Source organism: Oncorhynchus gorbuscha, linkage group LG05 (genome assembly GCF_021184085.1).
Source record: "Oncorhynchus gorbuscha isolate QuinsamMale2020 ecotype Even-year linkage group LG05, OgorEven_v1.0, whole genome shotgun sequence".
NCBI lineage: Eukaryota > Metazoa > Chordata > Actinopteri > Salmoniformes > Salmonidae > Oncorhynchus > Oncorhynchus gorbuscha.
The window spans coordinates 17,964,894-17,986,230 of NC_060177.1; the positions used below are offsets into that span (position 1 = coordinate 17,964,894).

Consider the following 21,337-nt stretch of genomic DNA (forward strand, 5'->3'; position numbering starts at 1 on the left):
AGATCACAGCTGTGAATGAGAACTTGTTATCAACTAGCCTACCTGGTTAAATAAAGGTGAAATAAAAATGTAAAAAAATAAAATATCCTTAATAACAACCTGCTCAGGACCTCAGAATGGGGCGAAGGTTCACACAATGACTCTATGCACACAGCCAATACAATGCAGGAGTGGCGTCAGGACAAGTTTCTGAATGGCCCAGCCAGAGCCCAAACTTGAACCATCTCTGGAGAGACCTGAAAGTAGCTGTGCAGCGACACTCCCCATCCAACCTAACAGAGCTTGAGAGGATCTTTTATTTATTTTTTATTTGACCTTTATTTAACCAGGCAAGTCAGTTAAGAACACATTCTTATTTTCAATAACGGCCTGGGAACAATAACTGCCTGTTCAGGGGCAGAACGACAGATTTGTACCTTGTCAGCTCAGGGGTTTGAACTCGCAACCTTCCGGTTACTAGTCCAACGATCTAACCGGTTACTAGTCCAACGCTCTAACCACTAGGCTACGCTACGCTGTCTGCAGAGAAGACTGCAACAAACTTGCCAAACTTGTAGCGTCAAACCCAAGAAGACTCAAGGCTTTAATTGCTGCCAAAAGTGCTTCAACAACAACTGAGTAAAGGGTCTGAATACTTTTTATATTTAATACATTTGCAAAACGTTCTAAAAAACTGTTTTTTAATTTCTATTATGTGGTATTGTGTGAATATTTATGTGTAAGAGGATGCAGTTTGATGTGAGATTTCAGATGGGAAATACCGTTTTTCCCGAAGAAATATACGCATGTAAGTCTCACGATCAAACACGAGACTTTGTCATTCCAAAATATTTGAGCCTGACAAAACAGCGACATCCAATGGATGGAGAGGGAACAGCCTGCCCTATATGGTGATGATCAGGTTAAGGTAAAAACCTCAAGCTTTGGTCATACTTGACTTGTGACAGCCCTTCGCTATCGTAGGGTAGGCCTGGGTGAGTATATTCTGTATCGCAGTGAATATACCAGTAGCCTACAGTCCAAATCAAATTCGTAAACATGGTCATAATAATAATGTAGCCTGTCCTAGTACACTACGTGCGCACTGACACTGAAAGCAATTGTCATCACATAACGGTAGTTGATATTGTCTGACTGAACCTTGCGGACGTACTGCCAAAGCGAAAGTTATTGCGTTTGAGGTATGTTATGAGCAACTATTGTGTTTTGTATCTTAAAAACGATATTCTAATGCATGATCTATTGGACAGCAATACATGCGTAAATAATCGAATGGATTTAGGTGCGGCTCTGTTGACTATTGAGTAGCTCAAATTATGCGCATCCTCATACTGTATGTGAGCCAAGATTTCAGCAATGTCATATAAACAACAAATCGATACCAGTTAGGATACCATTATATTTTGATTACAGCAGGGAATGCGTCAATATAATTAGACTAGATTCTGTTACGTAATCTATCTGTCTAATTTGAAAGTCAATCATTCACCTGCTCCTTGTCTATCATGATGAAAATCAGATATTTGATCATAGCCTACTGGAATGATAGCTCAGCCATGTATCATAACTTGTTTTACTTTTAACAACTTGATATTTTACAAAAAATGGTTGAAACAACAGCAACCACGTTTGCGTTCATTGTTCAGGCTCAGTACACAATTGATATACATGATGACAATGACAGGTTATCAGTGAGTGACATTGACCCCAGTTAAGTGTCAGTGTGGCCAATCTGTATAAAATAGGGCAATAATACAATCATTTCCCCACACATTGATTCCATATTGGGAGGTTTAAAAGATAATTATGCAGTAATTGCATATCCACATAATATAGCTCTTACTGCCGGCAGAAACATGAACAAGCTGGGAAGTGTGTAGTCCCCCGAGCATACAGGGCCTCCCAAGTGGTACAGCGGTCTACGGTACTGCATCGCAGTGCAAGAGGTGTCACTACAGATCCGCGTTTGATCCCGGGCTGTATTACAACCGTCTGTGATCGGGTGTCCCATAAGGCGGCGCAGAACTGGCCCAGCGTCGTCCGGGTTAGGCGAGAGTTTGGCCGGGGGGGGCTTTATAAGTAGGTCATCATTGTGAATAAGAATTCGTTCTTAACTGACTTGTCTAGTTAAATAAGAAAATATAGTAATAATTCCAGGGAGGTGTTAGTGAAACACAGGGAGGTGTTGCACTGCTATAAAGCTGTTATTGACAGACAGCCAGGGAGTGGTGCTCACATTCCTTCTCTTCAGGAAACACATAGCAGCTCTCAGAGAGCCCCTCAGCACTCATCATCACTCAATAGAAAGACCTAATACATGGATGGTGCATCAGGATTAGGGGTCATAATGTAAAGAAAAGTAGCCTAAACACATTCAGATACATACAGTGCCTTCAGAAAATATATACACTCATTGACTTTCTCCTAATTGTTTTGTGTTACAGCCTGAATTGAAAATGTATTACATTTACATTTTTTTGGTCAGTAGCCTACACACAATACCCTATAATGTCATAGTGGAATTATGGTTTTCAATTTTTTTTTACAAACAACATAGACCTACATATACCTAGACATACCAAAACCCCATAGAATTACAAAAAACCCTAGACAATACAAAAACACACATACCACCCTCGTCACACCCTGACCCAACCAAAATCATAAAGAAAACAAAGATAACTAAGGTCAGGGCGTGACATGAATTTCAAACACAGATTCAACCATAAAGACCAGGAAGGTTTTCCAATGCCTCGCAAAGAAGGGGACCTATTGGTAGATGGGTAAAAAAATAAACAGACATTAAATATCCCTTTGAGCATGGTGAAATTATTAATTACACTTTGGATAGTGTATCAATACTCCTAGTCACTACAAAAATACTGGTGTCCTTCCTAACTCAGTTGCTGGAGAGGAAGGAAACTGCTCAGGGATTTCACCATGAAGTCAATGGTGACTTTGAAAAACAGTTACAGAGTTTATGGCTATAATAAGAGAAAACTGAGGATGGATCAACAACATTGATTCAGGACATGACGTTAATTGCATTCCCAAATGTTTTGCAGTATTACTTTAGTGCCTTGTTGCAAACAGGATGCATGTTCTTGAATATTATTATTCTGTAAAGGCTTCCTTCTTTTCACTCTAATTTAGGTTAGTATTGTGGAGTAACTGCAAATTGTTATGTTTGGGGAAAGTCCAATGCAACACATTACTGAGGACCACTGTCCATATTTCTAGCATAGTGTTGGCTGCATCATGTTATGGGTATGCTTGTAATGTTGAGGACTGGGGTTACAAAAGAAATAGAACAGAGCTAAGCACAGGAAAAATTCTAGCGGAAAACCTGGTTCAGTCTGCTTTCCATCAGACACTGGGAGATTAATTCACCTTTCAGCAGGACAATAACCTAAAACATAAGGCCAAATCTACACTGGAGTTGCTTACCAAGAAGACAGTGAATGTTCTTAAGTGGCCAAGTTACAGTTTTGACTGAAATCTACTTGAAAGTCTTGGCATGACCTGAAAATGGCTGTCTAGCAATGATCAACAACCCATTTGACAGAGCTTGAAGAATTTTTTTAAGAATAAAGGGAAAATATTGCCCAATCCAGTTGTGGAAAGCTCTTAAAGACTCACCCAGAAAGCCTCACTGCTGTAATCACTGCTAAAGGTGCTTCTACAAGGTATTGACTCAGGGGTGTGAATACTTATGTTAATTAGATATTTCTGTATTTAATTTTCAATACATTTGCAAAAAATTCTAAAAACATGCTATTATCATGAATTCAATACGGATACATCTGTACCACAAGGCAGATTCCAAGGAAGAGTATTGAACACATTTTTCTCCTGTAGGCCATATAATGAGTTATGGACTTAAATACACTTAAAATGGGTTACTGTGAACTTGACAGTAGCTTCCAGGCAGCTCGGTGGCAAGTAAAGTTCTGTATTTCATATTACAGTATTATTTATACTGTAATATAAATACGGTATCAAAGCAAGAGCTGTGTAATGACACACAGTACAATACCGCTCTAATGTACTGTAAAAAAGTAAATGCTACCGTAATCGAAAAAAAATGAATGGATGAATGAAATCAATATAGGGAGTGGTTTGTATTTCACAGTATTATACAGTAATTACAAGGGACTGGTGCAAACAGGTTGGCTGCTAGGTAAAGTGTTTACACATTACAGTATATTCATGAATATTTTGTGTTTTATATCACTTGCACTTCTAGAGGCCTTAACAAAGGCTTCCAAACTGGCAGCGACTACTGGGCCAAACAGACCAAAAGGACATGGCAAAATGCTCAACTATTTAAGGTTTTAGACTTGCTGCCACTCCAGTCTGTCCCATATGCAAATTGATGGGGCAAATTAGTACAGCCTTCTCACTCACGGGTGCAACCAATATAGCCTATGACAAAGCGTTCCCATAAATACACGATATGACCAAAAGTATGTGGACAGAGGGGGAACAATAATAATTTGATGAATCCATTTAACTGATGCAAATTCAGAATTTGGATATTAGTGAGGATGATACTGTATTAATCTCTCAGTGTTCATATGAGAGCCTATTGTTACTAGATAATGAGAAGGTATTCATCTACAGTTATATGTACCGCAGCAGGTCGGTGGCGCCTTAATTGGGGCGGAGGAGCTCATGGAATGGTATCAAACACATGGTTTCCATGTGTCTGATGCCATTACATTCACTCCGTTCCAGCCATTATAATGAGCCGTCCTCCTCTCCTCAGCCTCCACTGATATATACACTACATGACCAAAAGTATGTGGACACCTGCTCGTCGAACATCTCATCCCAAAATCATGGGCATTAATATGGAGTTGGTCCCCCCTTTTCTGCTAGAACAGCTTCCACTCTTCTGGGAAGGCTTTCCACTAGATATTGGAACATTGCTGCGGGGACTTGCTTCCATTCAGCCACAAGAGCATTAGTGAGGTCGGGCATTGAAAGGTGTTCGATGGGTTGAGGTCAGGGCTCTGTGCAGGCCAGCTAGTCAAGTTCTTCCACACCGATCTCGACAAACCTTTTCTGTATGGACCTCGCTTTGTGCTTGGGGGCATTTTCATGCTTAAACAAGAAAGGACCTTCCCCAAACTGTTGCCACAAAGTTGGAAGCACAGAATCGTCTAGAATGTCATTGTATGCTGTAGTATTAAGATTTCCTTTCACTGGAACTAAGGGGCCCGAATCATGAAAAACAGCCTCAGACCATGATTCCTCCTCCAACCAAACTTTAAAGTTGGCACTATGCATTCAGCCAGGTAGCATTCGCCTGGCATCCGCTAAACCCGCACTGCCAGGTGGTGAAGCGTGATTCATCACTTAAGAGAATGTGTTTCCGCTGCCCCAAAGTCCAATGGAAGCAAGCTTTACCCCACTCCAGTTGGCATTGCGCATGGTGATCTTAGGTGTGCGGCTGCTCGGCCATTGAAACCCATTTCACGAAGCTCCCTACGGACAGTTATTGTGCTGACATTGCTTCCAGGACAGATGCGCTGCGCGCTTCAGCATCAGCTGTCCCATTCTGTGAGCTTGTGTGGCCTATCACTTCGTGGCTGTGCCATTGTTGCTCCTAGACATTTCCAATTCACAAAAACAGCACTTACAGTTGAGCTCTAGCAGAGCAGAAATTAGAAGAACTGACTTGTTGGAAAGGTGGCATTCTATGACGGTGCTACGTTAAAAGTCACTGAGCTCTTCAGTACGGCCATTGTACTGTCAATATTTGTCTATGGAGATTGCATGGCTGTGTGCTCGATTGTATACACCTCACAGCAACTGGTGTGGCTGAAATAGCCAAATCCACTAATTTGAAGGGGTGTTCACATACTTTTGTATATATAGTGTATGTTAACAAGCCAGAAACAACAATACCATGCACCCACTAGTGGTCAAAAGGTTTTTTGTGCTCCAAAGATATAGTACTGTATTCTGTGGGGTGGAATTACAGTACCATTAGAAATACAGCAGTTCTTTCCCCGCCCACAATATTTTCCACAATGCACCATAATTTACAGTATGCTGCAGTAAAACGTTTCAGAGTATTGATAATACCCAAAAGGACCTTATAATTTACAGTTTACCATTACAGTGTACAGTACAGGAAGTGGTTGAGGGGTTTGGGAAGAGAAGTCATGAATATTTACAGCCGCTATGTAGATAATTGTCTGATCAGGGAAGTGACATTGGAGTGGTTATTCACTTGGATCCCATCACCTCAGTGTTAATGGATGTTACATAGGTGTACTTTCAGGGGAGACATCACCAGTGAAGTTTCTATTATTGTGACATCTCTAGAGATGTCATGCTTTCAGGCTGCCTTTTATCCAGTACCAACCTCACTTAGCAGGGCAGGAGAGCTGTCCCTCACAGAGAGGTATAGTGCTAACATAACATATAGTATAGTACTGGTTTAAAAGCAAAATGGGGAGTATGAAATGGGAGGAGGGGGGTTTAAAAAGCAGGAGAGCTGAGTGAACAAGAGGCGGGGTCCGCTAGGTTTGACTAATTGTGTTTTAAAGTGGGTCTTTGAGCACACAATGGGGAATGGGATGGTTTTTAGCTCCCCTGTGAAGCACCAGAGGATGAGAAAGTTGTCAGATTTGTAGGTCAGACTGCAGGGGTTGGTGTTAGGCAGACTCAGAGCAGCAGCAATGATGGTGTTTTGATCTTGATTTCACATAGTGAGGGTGTCTTACTACTCTTTGCCACAACTCTGTCTACATTACAGCAACGGGAGGAGTCATATCCCCCTTCTGATAGTGTCACTTTTTGCTGATACATTTTAAGACAGTTACAACATGATCTTCCTCTCTAGTACTGTATATGGATTGTCTTTCCAGCCATTAAGTTAGTTTTGTTTCCTTGCAGTGTGCCATTCCTTCTCTTCTGCAATACTGTGATAAAGATCTTAATTGATTTCATCATTTTAGAGAGAATAGCAGGAGTGTTTCCTACTCCCATCTGGTGCTCATCAGAGCCTGACCCGGTTATGGTGTGCTACGTGAGCATGTGTGGCTCCAGAGGGACCTGTCCCTTCCTTGTGCTGATACAGGGATGTAGAAGGAGGTCACCAGCAGCCCACCACAACCCAGCCCACCACAGCCCAGCTCACTACAGCCCATCCCATCCCATCCCATCCCAGCCTGCTCCACTCCTGTTTGCAGTGCTTACTATTCCCTCCAACATTGTAGGTCATTCGGCCTCTCCTTCCATTTTGGGAAGGGCTTCCGGGGATATTTCGCCCTAGAAAAAAAATAATTATCGTATCTCCCTAATTCCCAATTATTATGCACAGGCTTATTTAAGAAAAAGGATTATATGTTTTGTGTGTTAGAGGATGGATTTGAATTTGACACTCCTCTACTTCTGTTCTGTGAGGAGTCCTACAGACAGATGAACCAGGCGAGGAGAGGAGAGGAGAGCTCAGCATGCAGGCTGTCATGTAAGCCGTATTCTCTGGGGCCACCTCTTGGTGCACGTTGCTTCCTGCCGCAGGTAAAAGCGTCAGTGTGAGTGCTGCTGTGCTGTGTGTGAGCGTCAGACTGTGCTGTCCTCTCCCTCCCACAGCGAGAGCAGCTCTGCTGGGTACCAGCTCCACCGTTCACCAGAGGACACATTACCCCACTGCTGACATGGAGAAGGTAAGGCGTTCAACGTTCTATTAACATTCCTATGACACGGTTGACATTACCTCAACTCTCTTTTTTTCCCCACAAGTAGATTTTCTATTCTACTATTGTTTGTGCCTCTGTGTGTAGAGGCAATTGCAGAAATAGAATGAATGTATATGCGTGGACGTATTATGTGCTTTCTTAGCCCGAGGGTATTCAGACTCTCTCAAGTCTTTGATGTGCTTCAGTGTATTTCTAACGAAGTGAATATGAATATTTTTCCAAATAACTCTGAGGAGATAATGTTAACTGTTAACTGTAATGTGATGAGGAGGAAGAGGTACACAACACGTTCTAAAAGAAGAAAGGATAATCCTGTGGAATTGGCATGACTTCAGTATGACCTGTTTTGTTATATTGTTGCAGCTGTATTTTGATATGTGATTTCAGTACATTTTATTTGAATGTGCACTTCATTCTGTGCCACTAGTTGTCTTTAAGCTGCATTAAAAGGGAAATGAATCAGCTGGTTGAGCAGCTTGTGTTTGTGACTCAACATGGCTTCATTTTGAGGAACTTGATCGAATGCATCTAACATTCTCTGGGAATAGCTCAGAATGTGTGAGCATCGACACAAGTGACCGCTCTGAGGAGTGTGATTTAGCCCAAAGTACAGAGGGAGGTAACACTAATACTTCTGACATATGTCACCCCATCTTTATATCAGACGACCTTGTTGTTTTGTGTGTGTGCTTGTGTGCGTGCGTGCTTGGTGTGTGTCAATACATGACAGGTCTTCTCTGTGTGTGGCAGCGTTGCTCAGAGTGCCCAGAGCCCAGGCTAGCCCAGAGCTTGTGTACATTCTGCAACAAGTGGCTGTGCTACCAGTGCACAGACATGCACCAGCACCAGAGAGCCACCCCTCAGTGCTCAGACCTGCACCAACACCAGAAGCCCACTACCCAATGTGTCGACCTGCACCAGAGGGACCAGATGGCCCCCAGCTCCCTGCCTCCACCCGAACCAGGCAAGCATCTCTCTGTCCCAGACAGGTTCTCCCATCCCTCACGGCCTCTCCAGTCTCCACATCCGAGTGTCTCTGACCGGTTGGGTGGAGATGGGCTTCGTTTCCCCGGGGTCGTCATCAGACCTCTTTGTGTTTCTTTGTTTCAACTTTTCCCATGTCTGTTTGTTAATCCTGTCTCAGTAGGAATGATTGTGATGAATTATTGCATGCAGCCTGTAATGGTTGGTGGTACAGTAATGGTTCCTGCAGACCCTTATGTATTACAATTCCTTTTGTCATGTGGCCCACATTCAGAGAGTGAACACTGAAAATGATACTATTTTTGTAGCAACAGTGTTATATTATTTGTGGATGCTGAAAAGTACATTTCTAGGTCTCTACTCTTGGATGCTAAAAGGCGAAGTCATACTGTAACTCTGTGATCACATCTCACCTCTATTGCCACCTCTAAGTGTTGCTGTCTTATTGTGTCAGTGTTTTGTTTTGGTGTTTTGGTGAGAATGTCAGTTTGAAGTGTTGCGGGTGAGAAAGCGTAGCTCTGCAGGCAGGATGTGGTCACTCAGCATTTAGCACTGGGGCTGTGCTATGCAGTGCACAAAAGGCCTTGTGGAGAGCATTGTGCAAAAGGCACTGCTCATTGGAGTGGTGTGTCCAGCAGAGTGCAGTAGGGTTGTGTTCAGCGGATAGCTATGTTCAGCTGAGACTTTAGTCAGGCTCTCTGGGCCTGTGTGCAGCAGTTTGCAGTGATGTGCTTGTTATGTTATAGGGTTGTGTTGAGCGCTTTAATGTTCTGTTGAGTCAGTGTTTAATTGACTGTACTAACTAGGGCCATGCTTAGCAGTGTGTGTGTGTGTGTGTGTGTGTGTGTGTGTGTGTGTGTGTGTGTGTGTGTGTGTGTGTGTGTGTGTGTGTGTGTGTGTGTGTGTGTGTGTGTGTGTGTGTGTGTGTGTGTGTGTGTGTGTGTGTGTGTGTGTGTGTGTGTGTGTGTGTGTGCAGCAGCAGTACTGTGTATTGTTGGGGGCTGTGTTTACTCATCGTGACCCTGTGGTCTCTCTATCACATTGTGATCTGTTTCCTGCCCCTTGTGGTATGTGTGCGTTTGTGTGTGTGTGTGTGCATTTGTGTGTGTGTGCGTTTGTGTGTGCGTTTGTGCCTGCGTGTGTGTCTGTGACTGTGGGAAAACCTTCTGCATCACCCCAGAGTATAGACATAGGACCAACTTTAATGTGTACAGTGGATAGCCATCTGAACATCACCCAGTCTTCTCAGTCAACCGCTCATAACAATGCTTAGGCCTGCTCCGAGTGCAGTGCACACAGTTTCATGACACAATCATTACCCAAGAGGGGAAATCAACACCAGCCTCAGGATACAACAATTGGTTGTTACTGGTCTCAAAAGTCAATTAAAGGCTTCAGTCAATTTGGGTCCAGTTTTGAAATAAATTAACTAATGCCACTTGGTGATTGCTTGGACTCCGTCCCAAATGATACCCTATTCTTACATAGTGCACTACTTTTGGCCAGAGCCCTGTAGGGAACAGGTGCTATTTGGGATACAACCTTAGTGTGAGGAAGTGATAACTTTGGGCAGGAAGTCTCATATGTGCTGCATAAGAATCACATTTCCAGCTATTTATACAGATAATTTGCATAGAGTAGGAACTCTCATTACATTGCAAATCAAATGACTAATGCTGCATTTATTTTTAAAACATGGCCGTTTATGCATGCACACATGAAAGTCATTTGTTCTCTAGCAGCATTTGTTACTGTCTACATCCTGCGGTGTGAAGGTTTTGTTTGATTCTTCAAAAGCCAACCGAACAAAGTTATTAATCTAGATTGGCACTGGTCTTTCATTTCTCCGATCAAAGACCTTCTCTCTCTGCCCTATTTTCCATCTGTCTACCCATTATTTAAGCCCAGAAATATTTACTAGATTTAAAGGATGCCATATTTTCCTAACCTAAAATAGTTTTGGAATGATGATGATACTGAATGACTCATGTAATGCATGTTAACTTGAGGCCAATATCAGATTCAACGTATTTTCCAACTCTAAAATAGAGTAGAATGAGATTGCAGATAATATTTTAAGCAAAATTAAACAAAACTAAACAGGAAACATTCAGCGAAATAGTAGTTTGTCTTGTAGCTTGATATAACAATAGAATAAAACATTGATGTACATAAACTGTGTGCTGCCAGACATGAATGTTATACAGTTGCCTTTTAGTAGGCCACTTTGGTTTACATGATGTGTCTTTGAACATTTGTTTGCATGATATGTCTATGTGCATTTATTTTCTTGTACAGCACCAATTACTCCCAACGGCTTAAGCTGTAGTGTGAATCGCTTGTTTAGTCCTTCTCTGTGGTAATGCTATGCTTCTCTCCCCCCTCCCCCTCTCTGCCCGGCAGGCCCTGGCTCGTGTGGCCGCCCCATCCTCATGTGCCACTCTCACAGACAAGAGCCCTTGGAGCTCTTCTGCGAGTCCTGTGACCTCATGTGCTGCAGCAGCTGTCACCTGTCCGCCCACAAGAACCACAGGTCAGTCCTTAGACACGGCACAAGGGCATTACAGTGAGGGGCTAACAGCAGGTTAAAAACCTCCTGCGTTGTGTCTGGTGTATATCTTCAACCTACCTAATTCTAATTCAGTCCATATGATACATTGCCCTGTTGCCTGTGATTTTGCAGCGCATTAGTGGTCCCAATAGTCCCTAACGTCATACAGTAACTATCCCTCAAGGAGATGCTTGAAATGAAAGGGTGTAAAGTGGTGAGGTTAAGTGGTGTTTCTATTGTATTATTTGACCCACTGTGATATCTGTTTGTCCTCAGGCTGGTGCACATAGGAAAGGCCCTGCAGGACCAACAGTGGCAGTTTGAGAGCCTGATGGCTCAGGTGGAGGAGAGGAGGTCTGCAGTGGAGAGCACAGCCAAACAGATAGAGGACAGGTAAGCTCCGCTTGTACAATACATTACTGACAGATGTGTAGAATGATCAGGAGTATACACTGATCTCATAAAGCAAGTGTAAAGCCAACAGCTGGTGGTCTCAGAAACCTGGCTCAAATTTACCAGAGCAATGTTGATGACATGGAAATGTCCTCTCAAAGATCATATACAATACACTCTCCAACTCTGAATGAAATACCCATCTAACATATGTAAAGCATCCAAGTGCAATAAAGCACGTATACACCACAATCCATCAACTGTTTTGGTTTCTCTGTCAATAATCAGAATGTCATTTATTTTCTCTGTGTTCCTCTCAGGCTGCACGGTGTAAAGATCACGCAGAGGAAGGCTGAGAACCAGATTAAAATGGCAAAGATGATTATGATGAATGAGCTGAACAAACGGGCCAACCTATTAATAGAGCAACTGGAGGTAATGACTTTCCCCCTCTCTCTCTCTCTCTCTCTCTCTCTCTCTCTCTCTCTCTCTCTCTCTCTCTCTCTCTCTCTCTCTCTCTCTCTCCCTCCCTCCCTCCCTCCCTCCCTCCCTCCCTCCCTCCCTCCCTCCCTCTCCCTCCCTCCCTCCCTCCCCTCCCTCCCTCCCTCCCTCCCTCCCTCCCCTCAGTCTCAGTGTTTTCAGGGGCATTCATCTCCAGTGTCTAGCTGACCATGAAGTACATGTTCCTAATCAGGAGCGCTCCCAACATTATCTAATCAGTTCTGACCGCTCGCAATGGAGAGGCAATAATGATCTGTCAAAAAAGCAGGGATCTTAGGAATGACATCCGGCGAAAAACAAGCCATTGATTAGCCCCTCTCTTTCCATCTGTAATTCACTCTCTCCGTGCCAGCAATTACACGTGAGCATGTTTCTGTGTGTGTGTGTGTGTGTGTGTGTGTGTGTGTGTGTGTGTGTGTGTGTGTGTGTGTGTGTGTGTGTGTGTGTGTGTGTGTGTGTGTGTGTGTGTGTGTGTGTGTGTGTGTGTGTGTGTGTGTGTGTGTGTGTGTGTAGAAGATCTCGGAGGACTTCCAGCGGCGTCTGGAGGACCAGCTGCAGGGGGAGATAGAGATGTGCAGCCAGCTGGACCACGTGCAGAACTTCATCAGCTGGGCAACGGCCCACCACCTCAAGAACCCACTTCTCTTCAGCAGGGAGCTGGTAGGTCTGAAGGGACAGAAGGGTGGGCTTGCGGGTCAAACACAAGGCCATTTTTTTGCCGCTTGTAAAATACCATGCCATTTTCTTGTCTCATTTAAAAACAGAGTAAGAAAACATTTTTGGAGTTGATTATGGAAAAAAGTTAATTTGGGCTTTTACATTATGCCTGTCCTCCTTTAGATTTCTCTCCAGATGCAGCGCCTGCTTGAACCCCCACTACACTCAGACACCTGGCTCCCTGTGAAGATCAAGTTCAACTGGGATGCCAGCTACTGGACTAAGCAGATCTCAACTTTGGGTAAACTAATGCTTAAATGATTTGGCTGCAGTAGCTTGGCTGCAGTGACTGGTTGTAAACTGGTTGTATGTAATTATTGAAAGTGTTGCATTTAATGCCTTCCTACTGGAGACCTGGCCTGATTCCTAAACTACAAGTATCTCTGTTGTTCTAGGTCAGCTCACTGCAGAGGGGGGTAATCGCTCCTACTCTGAGGGTGTGGCCTTCCCCAGCATCCTGAGGCCCCAGCCTATCACCTGCTTGTCCCTGCCATCTGTGTGCCATGGAGGGCGGGACCAGGGCTGTGCCTTCCAGGCCTGCTGTCAGTCCCAGATGTGCTGCCTCCACTGCATACCCCCACAGCCAGCTGTGCAGCTGGACAAGACCCAGCGGGAACCCAACTCCTACTCCGCCAGGTGTGCCCAGTCCACCCTCAGCTCTCCCTCCCTGGCCCTGCACCAGAGTCAGCTGCTGAGGTGCTGGGGCCCTGACAGTCCTCCAGGTCCACCAGCTGTGGTGCCCTCCTCCATGCAGCATCCCCAACAGCCAGCGCATCTCCCGGCTGCTGACACAGGCTTGCTCAGCTCCAGCTCCAACAGTGGAGGTCTTGGACTCCAGCCCCCAGCCACAGCCCTCTACCAGCCTCAGATTCAGCCGCTTCCCGACACTCATGCACAGCCAGCCACAGATGGGGCCTGGGAAGGCCAGGGCCAGCAGGCCAGCGGTGAGCGAGAGCAGACTCCTGGGCAGCCAGCTGTGAACAGAGAGGTGTTGACAGAGCAGATCCAGGAGGGGAGCAGGGAGAAGACACATGTACAGACAGGGGTGGACAGAGAGGTGCTGACAGATGGGATCCAGCAGCAGCAGCAGCAGCAGCAGCAGCAGCAGCAGCAGCAGCAGCAGCAGCAACAACAGCAGCAGCAGCAGCTCCTGTCTCCCCTAGTGACAGTGGAGCAGCAGGAGGAAGAGCAGCAGGAGGCCAGGACTACACAGCCATCCAGAGACTGCAGAGATGGCAGGGTGAGTTGACCAAAGCACACTATAATGAACATTGTTTCTTCACATCAGAGATGCTTAAACCATATCAACCTAGTAAAGCTGTCCATGTTTGCTCAGCGATAGTGCACTTTTGGACTACGTTGAAGTTCCCCCATTGTTGTCTGTTGACCAGAGAGTTGTATAGGTCCCACAACCTCATTTCGCTTTCACTCTGTTGACTCCCCAGTGGTCACACTTGTCCCTCCTCATTCTCTGTGGCCTTATAGACCTCACCACACACTCTGAGCTCAGAGGTGTCAAAACACACAGTCTTGCTCATAAACACCTCTCAGACTAACAGTAGCACACATGCCTCAGCCCTGCCTCGCTTCTGGCCAAGCACACATACACGCACACACAAACCACAGGTCACACACCTGTCCTGAAGAGAATAGTTCAAGGTACAGCCATTGTTTCACTTCGGTTGTGCATTATGGCAGAATAAAAAGCCAATGGGTTGAGGGAAGGCTGGATACAGTAAATTAGTTTCATGGTGTCATAATTGAAGCTCAAAGCACATTGTACTGCAGGGAGCTTTGCGTGATAGCAAGTCTTAAACCCAGGCTAACAGCAGTATTTCCTGTCTCAATATCTACATACAGCGGATATTGAAAAAATTTGGGCAATAACTTTGTTTACGCCAAATTATCAGTCACAGTGGTTGACAGCTGCCCTGAAAACAGATGGTGCTACAGAAACCTGACTGGCTTCCATTTGAAGAAGGGACTATGCTTAAGAAAGAGGCACACTAACACAATCAAAGCACCAGCTATGCTGAAATATATTTAAAAAAACTTAAGTGCAGCATTGCAGTAAAGCTAAAAAAAGATTCTACTGTTTATTATTAGTACCCTTGGTACCAGAGATTGAGCAACCGAATGATCACTGATCAAAAAATGTTCCTCCTGCATGATTAAAACAACAGAGGCACATGATTTCCGCCTTGCCAAGACACAGTGAGTGAAAGTGAGAAGAAAAAGCGCTTGGGCACAGCCACATACGTACTTAACCTGGTAATAATGAGACACTTGGGGAATTGGTAGAGCTGGGAGGTTGATTTCAGCTCTGGGTACACTTCTCTCAGATACATCCCTGTCTTCTGTCTCACTCCCTCTTCCTCTAGAAGAGGATTATAGCTTTTTTCTCCACATTTAGACTCCTTCACACCTCTCCTCGGGGCGCGGATCAGGTAAGTGTTTTAACCTAGTGGTAATTATGAGCACATGCTCTGTGTCAACTGGTCTAAATCTCCATGGTGTGTGGCGCGCTGTGAGAAATAAGACAGAGAAAAAAAGGGAGGGAAGGAGAGGTGAGAGGAAGAGGAGGGGTGAGAGGAAGAGGAGGGGTGCTGAAACACAGGCTGGTGCTCGAGCTTTGTCAGGCGTATGGCTGCATTAGCACAGGGACACAGTTGCTGGGGGCTTTTTGGAAAACTCGCATTAATGAAATGATGACGAGAGGAGGAGACCAATGGAGGAGAGACAGAAAGAGAGTCTAATCTGTGATGTGCTAATGCCGCTTATTCAAAGGAGCCTAGCTAACGCACTTCTGATGGTGGATTTACATACGATAATTGGTGTTGTAACTAAGCCCTTCATTATCAGTAGAATAACGGTGTTGTGAGCAGTTGTGTGGGTCATCTCTCGCTGAAATGAATGGACTTTGCAGCGATTGTGTTGTTTTTAATCAGACAGGAAGGGCTCACAGAGTGGCGTCCTTAGTGCGTGTGATACTGAAGGTGGTTCTGCCACACACCTCCCACCACCGCACTGTCTCTCTGTTGCTATGACATGAATAGATGCACCTGTGTTGTATGATGCTCAGTCAGCAACAGTAAAGTGTGCTAAAGCAGTCTGCTTTTGTGTTTTTGTGTCCTGACAGAGATCCACTTCACTGGAGATGTCTGTGACGACCCATGGGTTCAGTGTTGATGCTCAGAGCAGCAGGCCCAGCTTACTGTGTGGGAGGAAGAGTCGATCCCAGAGCATCCCACCAGAACTGGCAGGCCCCTCCAGCAGCCCTTCCACAGACAGGCCCCTGGGGGCCACCCACAGCTTAGCAACAGCAACAGCAGCCGTGGAACGGGGACGCATGACAGACCAGGTAGCCCATTAACCCATTAATGAACAGAGACCTGCTGCCATAGAGATCCTATAATTCATGTAATTCTATGCCTACTGCTACCAAGGAGAGTGCAGGTGAAAGGTCATTGCTGACTGGAGACAAGCAATTCTCAATAAATGACTGGCATTCTATTATACAATTTTCAATGGACAATTAATGGACATTTTAATTGTGATCGAGAGTCATGCCTATTCTCTTCAACTTCCATTATTACATGTCAGCTTCTTAAGGCTGTCTAGCTGTTAAGGCTGTCTAGCTGTTAAGGCTGTCTGGCTGTTAAGGCTGTCTAGCTGTTGAGGCTGTCTAGCTGTTAAGGCTGTCTAGTTGTTAAGGCTGTCTAGCTGTTAAGGCTGTCTAGCTGTTAAGGCTGTCTAGCTGTTAAGGCTGTCTAGCTGTTAAGGCTGTCTAGTTGTTAAGGCTGTCTAGCTGTTAAGGCTGTCTAGCTGTTAAGGCTGTCTAGTTGTTAAGGCTGTCTAGCTGTTAAGGCTGTCTAGCTGTTAAGGCTGTCTAGCTGTTAAGGCTGTCTAGCTGTTAAGGCTGTCTAGCTGTTAAGGTTGTTCTGATCAGAGCTTTTATAAGAGACAGGACATTATACATTAGGTATATTACAGTATAGCTACAAAGAAAAGAACATTGTAAAAGAAAACAAAATTCCAAATACTGTATCTAGTACAATATGTCAGATGAAAAAGTTATTTTAAGGCACAGTCTCAGCAGTTTTGGATTTGATTTTAAAGGGATACATATAAATGTGGCAGAAAGGTTTGGCTGTCAGACTTAAAACCTTGTTCTTGTTACACACTTGGTAATGTAAATTATTTGCAGAGGGTAAAACACCAAAAAATAGAACTGATACAGCAATGAGTCCATTTGCTTTTATTGCAAACAAATTGGACAAAGTTGCTAGTGTTGCTGTTTAAAGGTATATTTAACAAAATTACCTCTTTGGGTCAATCAGATTCCAGGTTTTTGGTGGCAAAGCCTTTTCTTGTTTTTGTCTCTGCAGTTGACTTTGTAGCATGATGTAGTACAATACCCATAATGTTTTGTAACGATATCTGGTTTATCTTACTAAACACATTCCTAAAGCTAACACTAAGGTGTCCCTCCTCCTTATTCTTACAGACTTTGGATGTAAAATATGGTTGGTGTCTGTGCTTGATATAGTAGTTGATGTTGATTATGACTGATTCCCTCCCTCAGCAGGGTTTTATGGATCTCAGGCAGAGGAGGCTGTCTTCTGATGGAGTGATACGATCTGTGGCCTCCCTGGAGAGATCCTTAGCCACTCCTCCCTCCAGAGACCAGCCCAACCTACGCCTGTCACCTTTGACCATTTACAAGACAGAGCCTGGTACTGAGCTACTTACTTCCAAATAGTATATATTTATCATTTATTTACAGTGGGTAAAAAAAAAGTATTTAGTCAGCCAACAATTGTGCAAGTTCTCCCACTTAAAAATATGAGAGAGGCCTGTAATTTTCATCATAGGTACACTTCCACTATGACAGAACAAATCCAGAAAATCACATTGTAGGATTTTTTCTGAATTTATTTGCAAATTATGGTGGAAAATAAGTATTTGGTCACCTACAAACAAGCAAGATTTCTGGCTCTCACAGACCTGTAACTTCTTCTTTAAGAGGCTCCTCTGTCCTCCACTCGTCACCTGTATTTATGGCACCTGTTTGAACTTGTTATCATTATAAAAGACACCTGTCCACAACCTCAAACAGTCACACTCCAAACTCCACTATGGCCAAGACCAAAGAGCTGTCAAAGGACACCAGAAACAAAATTGTAGACCTGCACCAGGCTGGGAAGACTGCATCTGCAATAGGTAAGCAGCTTGGTTTGAAGAAATCAACTGTGGGAACAATTATTAGGAAATGGAAGAGATACAAGACTACTGATAATCTCCCTCGATCTGGGGCTCCACGCAAGATCTCACCCTGTGGGGTCAAAATGATCACAAAAACGGTGAGCAAAAATCCCAGAACCACACGGGGGGACCTAGTGAATGACCTGCAGAGAGCTGGTACCAAAGTAACAAAGCCTATCATCAGTAACACACTACGGCGCCAGGGACTCAAATCCTGCAGTGCCAGACGTGTACCCCTGCTTAAGCCAGTACATGTCCAGGCCCGTCTGAAGTTTGCTAGAGAGCATTTGGATGATCCAGAAGAAGATTGGGAGAATGTCATATGGTCAGATGAAACCAAAATATAACTTTTTGGTAAAAACTCAACTCGTCGTGTTTGGAGGACAAAGAATGCTGAGTTGCATCCACCAAAGAACACCATACCTACTGTGAAGCATGGGGGTGGAAACATGCTTTGGGGCTGTTTTTCTGCAAAGGGACCAGGACGACTGATCCGTGTAAGGGGAAGAATGAATGGGTCCATGTATCGTGAGATTTTGAGTGAAAACCTCCTTCCATCAGCAAGGGCATTGAAGATGAAACGTGGCTAGGTCTTTCAGCATGACAATGATACCAAACGCACCGCCCGGGCAACGTGGCTTCGTAAGAAGCATTTCAAGGTCTCCAGATCTCAACCCCATAGAAAATCTTTGGAGGGAGTTGAAAGTCCGTGTTGCCCAGCAACAGCCCCAGAACATCACTGCTCTAGCGGAGATCTGCATGGAGGAATGGGCCAAAATACCAGCAACAGTGTGTGAAAACCTTGTGAAGACTTACAGAAAACGTTTGACCTCTGTCATTGCCAACAAAGGGTATATAACAAAGGATTGAGATAAACTTTTGTTATTGACCAAATACTTATTTTCCACCATAATTTGCAAATAAAGTCATTAAAAATCCTACAATGTGATTTTCTGTATTTTGTTTTCTAATTTTGTCTGTCATAGTTGAAGTGTACCTATGATGAAAATTACAGGCCTCTCTCATCTTTTTAAATCGGAGAACTTGCACAATTGGTGGCTGACTAAATACTTTTTTGCCCCACTGTATTTATTATTATACAATATACATTTCTTAGATGTATTTATTTCTCAGATGTAGTAACAATATTCTCTTATTTAAACATATGAACACTGAGAAATGAATACAATATCATCATCACTAATATCCAAATTATGCTTTCACATCAGTTAAATGGATTCATCAAATGATTATTCTTTCTGCTGTTTACCAGAATATGTTTATGCATATGATGAGACTGGGCATGACGTCAAAGGAAAATGCAGAATACCAAGAAAGACTCCAGACAACAGGTACATTCTATTTAAACATCACACTAATCTTCAAAAAATGTGTTGAAGTCAAAAGGGGAAAAGCTACAGTTATGTTGCTTCACCACTTCCCTCTTCATGCATCAGTGACAGAGAGGTTCAGAAGGAACCTGGGAGTTCCAGTTCCAAGGTTCCAGTGGTGTGTTTGGAAAGGCTGAAGATCCTGGTGTCTCGGATCCCACCACAGGGGCGGCGACAGAGTGACCCTCTGCCAGACACTGCAACAGAAAGGACCGAACTTGTTCCACAGAGGGGAAGGAAGGACAATATGACGGAGGTAGGCTCCACTAAAACATTGTGAACTCTCTTCTCTTCCAGAAAGTCTATGATGTCAGATTATACTAGTTTCATAACCACAATAAACATTATATCTGAACTAGTTTTGTCCGCCAGCTGGTTCTTATAAGCGGCAGCAATTAGCACGGAGAAGAGGTCTGAACTAAATTGCAATGTGTTGCAGATCACGGTAAAATACTACTGGCATGTTCTAAATGTCAAACTCTGTACTTTGTCTACAGGGAATATCAAAAGAAGCCACGGTCGCAACGGTCAGCCCGTCTCTGGATAAACAATACTCAGAGAGACACACTATCAATCAATCTCTCCCACCTCCGGTAATCAATGATTGGCCTGAGCATGGAAGACACAGTCCTCACAAAGAGCTCACACTGCAAGTACCCGCCACTGATCTTGTATCACCTCCACCTTTCTCTGCACCTGACCTTGACTCTGACTCAGATCCCAGGTCAATCTCAGAAATAGTTTCTGACCCGGAACTGGACTCGGATCCCCAGCAAGAGTCTGACCCACAACCAGAATCTGACCCACAAGCTGAGTCTGCATCGGAGGCTGGTCTGGAATCAGTTGCTGATGAGGAATCTCCTGATGAGGCTGCGACAGAATCTGAACCTAGTGTGGAATCAGAACCTAGTGTGGAATCAGAACCTAGTGTGGAATCAGAACCTAGAGTGGAATCAGAAGGTAGTGAAGAATCAGAGAATGGTTTCGAATCAGAGAATGGTGAATACCTGGATGCTGATGCGGAATCGGAGGCTGATATGGAATCAGACCTCCAACCTGACCCTGGTTCAGACCCCCGCTTTCCATCTGAAACACGTCCGGGATTAGATTCAGACCTGGAATCAGACTGTGCACAACCCCCTGAATCACAAGGGTCTGCAGAATCTGGACCAGATCTTGAATCGGAGCCAGACTCAGCCACTGACCCAGCCTCTATCACTCCTGACCCAGCCTCTCTAAGTCCTGAACCAGGAGTGGAGTCCCCTCCAGCCCAGAGGTCCCTGCATGCAGACCCTGGTCCACAGATGCATTGTGAAGGAGCTGAGCTGGCCCTGCCTGGGGCAGAGACCATGGAGATGGAGAGTGAAGATTTCTGTGCCGTGTGTCTGATCGGAGGAGACCTTCTATGCTGTGACCGCTGTCCCAAAGTCTTCCACCTGTCCTGCCATGTGCCTGCTCTCCTCAGCTTCCCCACGTAAGTCATCTAATCACCATAAGTCATAGACTGGGTCCCAAATCGCATCCAATTCCCTTTATAATGCATTACTTTTGACCAGGGCTCACAGGGCTCATGGGGCACATAAGGTTCATAGGGCTCATAAGGCTCATAGGGCTCATAAGGCTCATAGGGCTCATAAGGCTCATAAGGCTCATAGAGCTCATAAGGCTCATAGGGCTCATAGAGCTCATAAGGCTCATAGGGCTAATAAGGCTCATAGGGCTCATAAGGCTCATAAGGCTCATAAGGCTCATAGGGCTCATAGGGCTCATAAGGCTCATAGGGCTCATAAGGCTCATAGGGCTCATAAGGCTCATAGGGC

At 44.4% G+C, this 21,337-nt stretch overlaps 1 protein-coding gene across 10 annotated transcripts in view; it reads left to right on the forward strand.

Moving 5' to 3' along the window:
• The window catches only part of LOC124035605 (tripartite motif-containing protein 66-like), a 30,357-nt gene that overhangs the window by 5,427 nt on the left and 3,593 nt on the right, over positions 1–21,337 (forward strand). For 2 of the 10 annotated variants that reach the window (XM_046349127.1, XM_046349126.1), the window contains 14 exons: positions 7,420–7,483; positions 7,609–7,682; positions 8,466–8,679; positions 11,103–11,232; positions 11,527–11,643; positions 11,964–12,078; positions 12,658–12,804; positions 12,985–13,102; positions 13,257–14,101; positions 16,001–16,222; positions 17,447–17,597; positions 19,400–19,478; positions 19,584–19,773; positions 20,015–20,991. In XM_046349127.1, coding sequence (XP_046205083.1) covers positions 7,435–7,483; positions 7,609–7,682; positions 8,466–8,679; positions 11,103–11,232; positions 11,527–11,643; positions 11,964–12,078; positions 12,658–12,804; positions 12,985–13,102; positions 13,257–14,101; positions 16,001–16,222; positions 17,447–17,597; positions 19,400–19,478; positions 19,584–19,773; positions 20,015–20,991 — 3,428 coding nt within the window. In that variant the 5' untranslated portion in view covers positions 7,420–7,434. Of the gene's footprint in view, positions 1–751; positions 1,182–7,419; positions 7,683–8,445; positions 8,680–11,102; positions 11,233–11,526; positions 11,644–11,963; positions 12,079–12,657; positions 12,805–12,984; positions 13,103–13,256; positions 14,102–16,000; positions 16,223–17,446; positions 17,598–19,399; positions 19,479–19,583; positions 19,774–20,014; positions 20,992–21,337 lie in introns of those variants that run through there. The other 8 variants (XM_046349128.1, XM_046349131.1, XM_046349135.1 and 5 more) reach the window with 8 other exon arrangements.